A 10806-nucleotide genomic window follows, 5' to 3' on the forward strand; every position below is an offset into this window, starting at 1 on the left:
TTTGCAATACAAGATGTCTAGAAGCACAACCTTCTCCCCAACAAAGTGAAGTAAGGGTGCCACCTTCTGGTAGAATAATGTACAGCGGATCCCGGAAGCGGATGGTGTGCTAGCGAGTGCTCACTTCCACGTATCATTTGCTGTCACTTAATCGCTTCACATGCCGTCATCGTTTTAGCCTCAGTAATAATAATATGGGACCACTGTTAAACGTTACGGTAAGCTCTGTCACATAAAAATGATAGAATAGAGCAAACGGGGGGAAGCCAGCACGAGCTGTTCATATTAGTGGCAGGTTAGCTCACAGGCTAGCCTTAGCTAAACAACAATAGCATGCAGGTACATCTGTTTGCTGATAATTATCTGCTTGTTTTGAGCGACTTAACTGTCGTAAGTTAGCGGTTTAATCATTGACGTAGGTAAGATTGAAGTTACGGTGCCATATCTACCTGGACCTGTTGTTGTTGTCAAAATGTTTTGGGTTTTTCCAAGTTAAGCAAGAATGACGATGCCGAGTTCCTGACTCATGAACACTCGTCTGTCTGTAATATTTTGGCCACTTTGTCTGTCCGCAGGCGCTGAGAAACAGAAAGAAAAGTGCTGCAAATCCCCCGAGACCTCAGCTTTGACCTCCAGTGGGAGCATTTCATGACAGCATGTTGGTGACAGCGTATCTTGCCATAGTTTTCCTGCTTGCCCTGTGCGTTGGCCTCGAGCTTACGGCACGCCGCGTCACCCCACCTCAGTCCACCCCTACAGCTGTAGCCAACCCAGCTTTCCGTGGCTTCCAGACAATATTCCTCAGGGCATACCTTCTGGCTTTGTGGGCAGACTGGCTCCAGGGTCCTTATCTCTACAAACTTTACCTCCACTACAGCTTCCTGGAATCCCAAATATCCATTTTGTATGTATGTGGTCTGGCCTCTTGTGTTCTCTTTGCTCCTTTTGCAGGCTGGCTCCCTCAGGCTTTGGGCCGCAGGCAGACCTGTCTTCTGTTCTGCTTGTCATACTCTGCTTGCTGTCTCACCAAGCTTTCCAGAGACTACTTTGTTTTGATTGTGGGCCGCATCTTGGGGGGACTGTCCACATCCCTGCTAGCAACCACATTTGAAGCCTGGTACGTGCACCGACATGTTGATGTCCATGATTTTCCCAAGGAGTGGATCCCCAGCACCTTCACCAAAGCTGCTACCTGGAACCACGGACTCGCAGTGGGTGCAGGGCTGGTGGCTAACTTACTGGCTGAGTGGCTCCACCTTGGGCCAGTAGCCCCCTTTCTCCTGGCAGTCCCCTGTCTGGCTTGCTGTGGCTGGGTAGTCCTGACTGACTGGGGCAAAGAAGAGGCTCAAGGGGTTCCTGAAGTAGACAAACAGACTCTGCTCACTGGCACTCCAAATGGAGGTGTGACCCATTTGTCTGCAAAAGCACGGTTCTCACGCAGCTGCCACGAGGGGCTGCGCTGCCTACTGTCAGACAGGAGAGTCATGCTCTTGGGGGGAGTCCAGGCTCTGTTTGAAAGTGTCCTCTACATTTTTGTTTTTCTGTGGACCCCAGTACTGGACCCTCATGGGCCTCCTTTAGGAATAGTCTTCTCTTGCCTGATGGCTGCCAGCATGGTTGGGTCCTCGCTATACCGCCTAGCCACCTCAACCCAATACCGTCTACAGCCTGGGCACGTACTCTGCCTTGCTGTGCTGATGGCCTTCTTCTCTTTCTTTATGCTAACCTTTTCCACTGCCCCAGGACAACCTAGACCTCATGAATCCTTTCTGGCCTTCCTGCTCCTGGAGCTGGCCTGTGGTCTCTATTTCCCTGCCTTCAGCTTTCTTCAGGGCAGGGTGATCCCAGAGGAGAAGCGGGCCGGTGTGCTGGCCTGGTTCCGGTTGCCGCTGCACCTGCTGGCCTGCTTAGGGCTGCTGGCCCTCCACGGGGAGGTATCAGGAACAGGTGGAGGGGAGGGTGGTGGGGGCACCAGACACATGTTTGGAGGCTGTGCCGTCATGATGCTGGCAGCTCTCATGGCTGTGGTCAGTCTTTTCACCCTGGGTAGAAATGACACAGATCTGAGACTGGAGGGAAACAGAGCAGAATGGGAAATGTAACAAGTCGATCAGCCACATGTCCACTTTTGCTTGTCTGGTTTAAAATGTTTTATCTCAGTTTTGTCTAACTGAACCTAGAGACATCATATTCAACCAGACTACTTTTAGGTGCACATTTTGCCAAAAGCAGAGTTGAATGAAATTGTGGGGTGTTTTGGTAAAAATGTTTAACATTTTATGTCATGTTGATTCCTTATTGTTTATTGGTTACAGACTTTTGTTAATGTCTTTGGGAACATTTGTCAATGAAACTGTTGAAAACTTGGCTGATACTTTTTGTATCAGTCCACTAATTATTCCAGATGAAGTGTTTCTGTCTGTAGGGATTTCACCTGCCAGAATCCCAAGAAGATTTGGTGATGCTGAGCCTTCACCTAATGCTTAAAGACAAATCTGAAAAGATTTTACTTAAGAGACCTGAATGGATATTTGAAATTAGGTGATGGCTAGTAAGTAGACTAGCAAATGAATGTTAGTGTCTACTATATTTCTTTTATTTCTTCTGCAGTGCATTGGTTCCTGTATGTTGAGCAGGATCTGTTTTGTTTTTTTGGGGCGGGCGGGGTGTCCTTTAAACCAGGCAAGCAGCAGCAGCTTTACTTTGAATGTCTTTCCTGTGTCATCTGCAAAATGCTCTGTTTTGATGTTCTTTATATGGCTCTTTGTGTTACACTTTTAAATAAAAGTGTTTGTAATATGTTAAATTATATTGGGAGGGAGTTCTATTTTGTGGCATATGGTTGTTTTTATAACATTTATTCAACAGGAGTTTACAAATCATTATTACAAATTATATAACATGTCTATTTTGATGTTTTTGAGAAACCGCTTTGATTTGAGTTTTCTTCATTAAAAAATCTCAATTCAGATTCAGTCAGAATCGTTTTAGCTGTTAAAAATACTGATGGTGTGATTTGAATGTCATTGTCAGATGTTGACTAAAAGCATGTTTGACAGCATTCAGATGCAAGAAGAAGAAAGGAAAATCTTAACTGGTGTTGAAAATCTGAAAATGTCACTGTACCCTGCAAACCCCCGCTGTCCTGGTTCTGCTGCAGACCATATTTCCCGATTCGTCTGGACTTCTGTCCTCATAACGCATCATGCAGAGATCCGTACTCCCTATTTTCCCCGGTGCTGTGGTACAGTCCCAGCGTTTCTCTATGGTGCAACTTCATCTGGATGCTGCTAGAACATCCCTGGGTGGGTGAGGGAGGGGGGTGTCTGCTCGAGTCTGAGCGTTGTTTTTGGATTACATCACTGTATCGTCAGAGGTTGGGTATTCAGTCTAAAGAGGCGAGAAGACCACATCAGTCCCAGTCCTTTCTCACAGCTGTCAGTCTTAGTCTCGCCAGACTCCGAGAAATATCCCAATAAAGAAGACCCCACCGCGCTATTGTGTGTTTGGAATACGCACCGGGGCTACCTACTGCTGGACAACACACAGGCATCATGACGCAGGGCAAGGTATGAGCTTTAATGTCGTTATTCAGTTAGGACTTCATTGAGACGTCGAAATCAATATTTTTTTAATTTATTTACTGTGAATATTTTCCTAACAGTTAATGTGAGTGCCTACCCAATCCATTTAGTCCCATTATTATCAGGTGCGTAATGGCAATGCGGACCTGTAGATGAAACTGGCTTTCGTCATTTTCAGTAATCATAGAATTACTTGAATAACTAATTTTGCGCGATGCACCGTCACATTTTCTGCAGGACTCGAGCGCACGGGGTTTCTCATTAGTGAGAAGTTAATCTACTTAATTTATTTTTTTCTTTTCATATTCAAAGTATTTTTCACATTTTGTGCGCCGTGTAAGTGATACTTTAGCAAATGCGTCACATCACCATGACAACCTTTATTTGTGTAGACCTGGCTGCATGGTTACATCCAGGCGGTTACATCAGTCATTGAGGATTCTGGATTATTATTGTTTTAAGCTTAACACTGTGCATCTTATTTCTTTAACATCGCCTGTCTGTTATGTTTTCCAGACTAACGATATAGATACGAATGATCCCCGTGGGTGTTTCTTATCTTTAAATATAGATCTTGACAGCTGAAGGCTTCATGCGCGTAAACCTGTCAATCAAAACCTTTTGTAATTCGTTATAATTACAGTTATTAAAACTAAAAATGGGTTAAAACTTGACGTACCCCACTGAAATTGTGACAAGGCAGCCTGACGTGTCCGGTGAAGTGTCAATTATTAAGAGCAGCTGCTATTTGAGCTGAGGGTTAGATCATCGGTACTATGAGCTGAGGTTTCATTTAAATTTAAAGCACCAAATTAAACTTTAATGGGAAAGTGAACATTTTACACTTATATAAGCTGTTGATAATAGCTGTTTACTATTTTTATAAACAATATTTATGTTTTTGTTATTATTATACATTTCTTTAGTCATTACTCCAAATCTTTGGCGCAGTTCATCCTGGTATAGTACAACACCTATCAAAAATCTACAAGTCCTCACTTTCATATCAATATGTATTTTGTTGACATTAAAAACTACAAATTAAAACCCCTTTACCCCAGTCATATGTGATTCCAGATATGGAACCATTTGCACTCAAGATTTAATATTAAATAAAGAGGCCAAACATAGGAGATAGTCAGAAAAAAAATGGTTTGCTATTCGTTGAAATAGAAGTGTTAAGTTGAAGATAACAAAGTGTTCATCTTGTATCCAACCAGCTGGCACTTGCAAACAAGACCACCAACGGCTCTTCCAGTGGAGAGGCCTTGGTGGCGCCTGCACCTCCGAGCTATGAGGAAGCTACTGCAGGTATGGCTGCTTTTTATCCCTCAAGTCATCTTAAAGAGTCTTCATCTTACATATACTCTTAAATATTTGCCATCTGTTGAATTCATGTGGTAGTGATGGGATTACATAAGCAAATATTGTGATGATCCCTTTAGGCGTCAGTGCTCCTTGCTACAACGATGTTGAGATGCTGACAGAATTCAACTGGGATGATCGCAACATCAGGAGGGTCTTCATCCGAAAGGTATGAAAAAGCTTAATTACCTAAAATGCTTACTGATGATAACACTGTGACTGTGAATGCAGCGCATCACTGATAATGTGTTGATCAAGTGCTTTGATATACTTTATAGGCCAGTACATAGAACAAATACTTTCTTTCTTTTTTAAGGTGTACAGCATCTTGATGATCCAGCTCTTGGTTACTCTCGCGATCGTGGCTCTGTTCACATTCTGGTGAGCGTCTGATGAAAGCAGATTTTTTTTCCAGTATCCTCTCATGTTGAATTGTATAAGCCTCGAATGGTAGCACACTTACCTGAGCCACTCTCTTACAGTGACCCTGTGAAGGACTACATTCAGACTAATCCTGGGTGGTACTGGGCCTCTTAGTAAGTAACACCATCCCTCAGAAGTGTACACTTATTTTGTGTTGGTGTCTCTTCTGTCTAAAGACATATCAAACAATATTCTTGTTGTTTTGCAGCGCTGTTTTCTTTGTCACTTATCTGACCTTGTCTTGCTGCTCTGCACCAAGGTGAGGCAGAAGTTATCAAAAAGGAAATGCACATCATATGGAAACAGTTCACATCACATCAAATATTGAAACACTGGTCTTTGTTTACCCCTACAGGAGACAGTTTCCATGGAACCTGATTCTGCTTGTCATCTTCGTAAGTATATCGCTGATGTGTGTTATCTTTTTAACCCTCTGATGCATGAATTATGAAAGCCTTGGTCAAGATTTTTTTCTTAAGTGCTTTTATTCTTCTCAGGACATGAAAAAAAAAGTTTAACTAAGTTATAAACTTGTCCACTCCAGTGGACTACATGCGCCTGAGCACTTAGCATGAAATACTGTGAATTTACTGTAAAAATTAATTACCTTGTGTTCTATTGTAAATATACAAACACTTGTTTGCTTGTATCCTTTGAAAAACATCTCAGCAATTTTTTTGGAACTTTCAACTCATAAGGCCCCAATGTTTAGACGTAAATAACAAAACCAATCAACAGTCCTAGCTATGAATCCTACACCTGAATATGGCAAACTATCTCCAACAAGAGAAACATTTTTGAGTCTACACAGTTCTATAACGATGCAGGACAGTATTACCAAGCCCTTAGTAGCATGCTGGAAGAAAACACAAACTGACATCTTAGTCTCTGCATCTCCAAACAGTTCTATGTTCATCACACCTAGGCTGTGCGAAAGTTTGCAACGCATCCAGGGCACAATGGCACACAGCATTGCATGCAGATGTATTTGGTCTTCCGTGTGCACACAACATCATGGCACCTGTTTGCATTTTTCACCTCGGTCAGTTGGGGCCAGTGATATCCTGTGGCAAACCTGACCTCACAGGCTACTTTGGTGACTGCTCTCCACTTCACGGGTTGTGGGGTCCCACTGGGTCTTCCTCTTTTGCATTGCTGGAGGGAGAATCTCTTCTCTTGTTACTGACAGTTCTTTCCCATACAAGTTGGTGTTGTATGTTATATTATCAATTAGATCTGCTGGAAACAGATGTCTGAAGAAATCTATGGGATCCTTCCCCTCCACATTCAATTTCCACTCTCCTAGAAAAGGAGGCAAGTCTCCAACCAAGTCATTGTCTTGGACTTTCCAAATATTTTTGCGGGCTTGAGTATGGTCAGCTGCCATGTACCCATCTCCCACAGCTCCCTGATCATACTGACCTTCCTCTTCATCCTGCCCCTCATCGTTCTCACTTTCTGCATCCTGACTGTCTGTGTCTTCATCATCCGTAGTTCCTATGTCTCTGTTCTGCTCTGGCAGCCACTCTCATCATCACTGGACTTATCACTGAACTCCTCATCACTGCACTCATCAATGAAATCATCATCACTGGAGCTGGATGGAATTTCCTGGACTATTCTGTACGCTGCCTTATTCTTTGCTGCATTTGAAGTCTACAAAATATGATAAAATAATTATTATAGTAACTCAAACTACAGCTGATCTGCACAGAAATATATATTTTAAATGAGTAGCTTATAAATGTAACAATTATATGCTTACTTATAACCAAAACAGTCCCAAAAAACAGTGAGACAATTTATGACTTATGTTAAAAAAATATAGTGGGTAATGCATGATGTCCACTACAGTGGACACATGGTTAATTGTAGTTTTCTACATATTAGACATAACAATTTCTTATTCCAAACAGATAATATCCTTCCCTAGATGTTACTGCATATCATCATATTTTTTTTACCTGTTGGGCTCTTTTAGCATAGAAGGATTGACAGGATATGCCAGCAGTGGTCGGCAGGGGTGACAGTTTGTCTGCCATCTTTGATTCAGAGGAAATTTACTTGCAGTTGCACTAACTGAACACTGAATTGACCTCAATGGAGCATGGCAGCAGAGAGCACTCTAAAGGCTAATATGCAGTTCCACCATAGAAACCAATGCATTAAAGAGATATGTACGTTTTAGTAGCTGTCCACTCCAGTGACCAGTATGCATCAGAGGGTCTTTTTAATAAATATGACCTTGCTTACACATGGATGGGATTCTCTGAACTTTTTTTTATAGCAGTAAGATATAACTCATTATTTTGTGCATTTAAAAGCTGACTTGCAAGTTAACTCTGGAAATCTAACAATAAATATATAGAGTTTTTTTTAAGGTGATGTTATTTGTTATGCTGTTATTTGCATATAATGCCTATATTTTCCGACTGACTGTCCTATGTTACAGACTCTCTCGCTCTCCTACATGACAGGGATGTTGTCCAGGTATATTTTGCATGCCTTCTTTAGATTGTCTTCTTAATGGATTTTATATTCAAATAATTATAGCCAGCAGTGTATTTTCTTTACAGCATGTCAGTTTAAAGTTAGCATACTTTATTTATTTTAGCAGAATAATCCGATCTGTGCCAGTGCTTTTTAGGCCACCTAAAAAAAAGTATCCTGAACCCCCCACCCTGTGGTAACAATTGCATAACATTTTACACGTTTGCTGTTTTAACAGCTTTTATAACACCAAGTCAGTGGTGATGTCTCTGGGCATTACAGCAGCAGTCTGTCTCCTGGTCACAGTCTTTAGCTTTCAAACCAAGGTGAGAAAACCGAAATGCTCTTCTTTCTGTGCACTTGTGAATCTAACTTCCCTGAATCACCTTTTCCTACATGTTGACTTACATATGTCTGGTTTGATGTGCTTTCTTCTTTGCAGTTTGATGTGACCTCATACCAAGGTGTGCTTTTTGTCTTCTGCATGGTGATGTTCATCTCTGGCTTGGTGCTGGCCCTTGTCCTCCCTTTCCAATATGTAAGTGTGATCAAACTAATCCAATAATCGCATAATTTTTCTGTCAGGTAAACACGAGTTAGCTGATTGTACCAGAACAGCCGGGATTTAAGACACCAGACACAAATTTGGACACAACTTCTCATTTAAGGTTTTTTCAGTTGTTATTATTTTCTGTCATGTAGAACAGTAGTCTACTGAAGAGATTACAAACATGTGGAATTCGGTGGTTAATAAAGAAAAAATAGTTTCATCACATTTTTGATTCTTTAAAGCACCTTTTGCTTTGACAGGAGTTATGACACTGTTAACATTTCCTCACCCTTCTGCATGAGGTAGATACCTGCTATTTTCAGCAGTATAGCTAACTCTCAGACATCCTTTGACTCTAGTAAAAAATCTTCTCGACGTATTTTTAGACTACCTAACCATTGTGTCTTAAAAAACAATAAATAACTACACATTTCTTTTTATTTGTTTTAGCAGTTTAATACAGTAGTCAAATAGGGCTGGTTGTTGTTTTGCTTTTGCTTAAATCTACAGTATTTAAAATAGTAAAAATGAATAAAGTCCCTCAAATGAGTACATGTTTTCAAACTAATACAGACTCAACTCCAAATTGAGAACATATAATAAAATATAATGGTATTTCAGCTGATTGCTTATTGTAAATTAGTAAGTGGAATCACAACTAATAAATGAATATGTGTCATTCAGGTACCCTGGCTGGATGGTGTCTATGCTGTGTTGGGGGCTATACTGTTTACCATGGTGAGCATATAAAGAGATGAGCTATTACTAATAGGCCCAGTCACATTTAATAGAACACGTGCAGTAGGTGCCTACAAACAATATAAAAGTTGAGTTATTTGTTTTTGCTTTTTTAAAAATTATTATTAATATGTGTTGCAGTTTTTGGCATTTGATACCCAACTCCTTATGGGGAACAAGCGGTACACCATGAGTCCAGAAGAATACGTCTTCGCCACTCTCAACATCTACCTGGATATCATCTACATCTTCTCCTTTTTCCTCCAGATCTTTGGAACAAAGCGAGAGTAAACCTGTCGACAAGAGCTGCACCAATTACAGAAATGTAGTCAAACATAAAAAGAGTCTTTTAAGCTGTTGTTGATAGTGGTGATGAGGCTCCCAGTTAACAGCTTTATTTATTTATTTTGCCTTATACAGATGAGGTTGTCAATACTTTGTACAAGTAAACACCAATTTCTGGGGTATGTGAGTATTCACACATAAAATGTCTATAACCTTTCCATCGTCTCTAGCATGTTTGTGAAGCCATGAGCCAAACTGTGGCCTATCACCCAGAAACACTCAATAATCAGTGATCATCTTCATTTCATGTAGCATTATCAGACTGTGAGTGTTCATATAAAACTATATGGGTCTCTTATTGTCATGCTTGCATAGGTATAATAAATTTCCTGCAAATAATAGATGTTGATAGTCATTAGGAGATACATTATGGATGACTCTAAAAAAAATCTAACTATGCCAAATTCAGTCATTATATCATGGCACTGTTGCTGTGGGTTTTCATGTGGATGACTGGAAGCACAAATGAAACTTTAAAAAGGCTTAAAAGACTTGAATAATTTGCCTGTTTTCAGTCGTATCTATTCTTGTCTTACTACTGTGAATTACAAGAAACCCCACTGTGTCTAACAGTTTGAGGGTAGGAAACACGTTCTCTGGAGTTTGAATGACAATCTAAAAAAAAGATTTATTCAACGTGGGATTTTGGTGTTGATTTCTGCCTTGACTTGTTGATTTATGTTAATGTTATACACTGTTTGGTCAGTAAGATATTACACTATATTCACCTTGTTGTGGTGTTTATGGTATGTCATTGCATTTGAATCTGAACTCTTTTAAATCATGTTTTTTCATGAATAGTACTTAGTTTGAGGAAGCCTTCATTTTCAGCATTATAGTTTTTTGGGGGGGTCTGTATGTACACTTCTGTAGTTGGTTTGAAGTGGTGAGAAATGGTAAAATATAAACATAACAGTGCCATATGTGCATGGATTGACTTTTATTTTTCATAAGGCCTGTACTTAGAGAGGGATTTGAACGCTATATTTCATAAGATTTGAAGTTTATTTTTTTAAGACAGAAAGAGGTATTTTAGAAAGTGTATGAGATAAAATGTGTAGCGAGCTAGATGCTTAAAATAAATATATAAGTCTTCTAAAGTGGCCTTGGATAACCTTTATTTGATTCCATTGATGCAGTTTCACGTTTTATCAGGGCCCTGCATTTCACGCTAGATGTTAATGTTATATCGGGTGAATGCGTATGACTGTCATCATGGTTCTCTCTGATTAAATAAATTGTGCTAAAAGTATCTTGTTGTTTCATCTGTATCAGTAAAGTCTTTGACTGAACAATGGGATTCTTGGGTTT

General features: G+C 40.4%; 2 protein-coding genes across 2 annotated transcripts; both read left to right on the forward strand.

Annotated features, from left to right (window-relative positions):
- Positions 1-72: 72 nt before the first annotated feature.
- Positions 73-2809, forward strand: slc61a1 (solute carrier family 61 member 1). The gene is made up of 2 exons (XM_085393848.1): positions 73-218; positions 576-2809. The coding sequence occupies exon 2, from the start codon at positions 657-659 to the stop codon at positions 2100-2102; it is 1446 nt and encodes a 481-aa protein (XP_085249974.1). The 5' UTR covers positions 73-218; positions 576-656; the 3' UTR covers positions 2103-2809.
- Positions 2810-3009: 200 nt separating this feature from the next.
- Positions 3010-10733, forward strand: LOC146644602 (protein lifeguard 2-like). Its single transcript, XM_085393849.1, has 12 exons — positions 3010-3569; positions 4805-4895; positions 5030-5118; positions 5266-5330; positions 5432-5485; positions 5581-5631; positions 5728-5767; positions 7825-7862; positions 8101-8188; positions 8305-8400; positions 9097-9150; positions 9292-10733. The coding sequence occupies exons 1-12, from the start codon at positions 3555-3557 to the stop codon at positions 9439-9441; spliced, it is 831 nt and encodes a 276-aa protein (XP_085249975.1). The 5' UTR covers positions 3010-3554; the 3' UTR covers positions 9442-10733.
- Positions 10734-10806: the final 73 nt, after the last annotated feature.

Source organism: Rhamphochromis longiceps, linkage group LG20, assembly GCF_057381845.1.
Source record: "Rhamphochromis longiceps isolate RC_006_pf linkage group LG20, R_longiceps_female_GT1.1, whole genome shotgun sequence".
Taxonomy (NCBI): Eukaryota; Metazoa; Chordata; class Actinopteri; order Cichliformes; family Cichlidae; genus Rhamphochromis; species Rhamphochromis longiceps.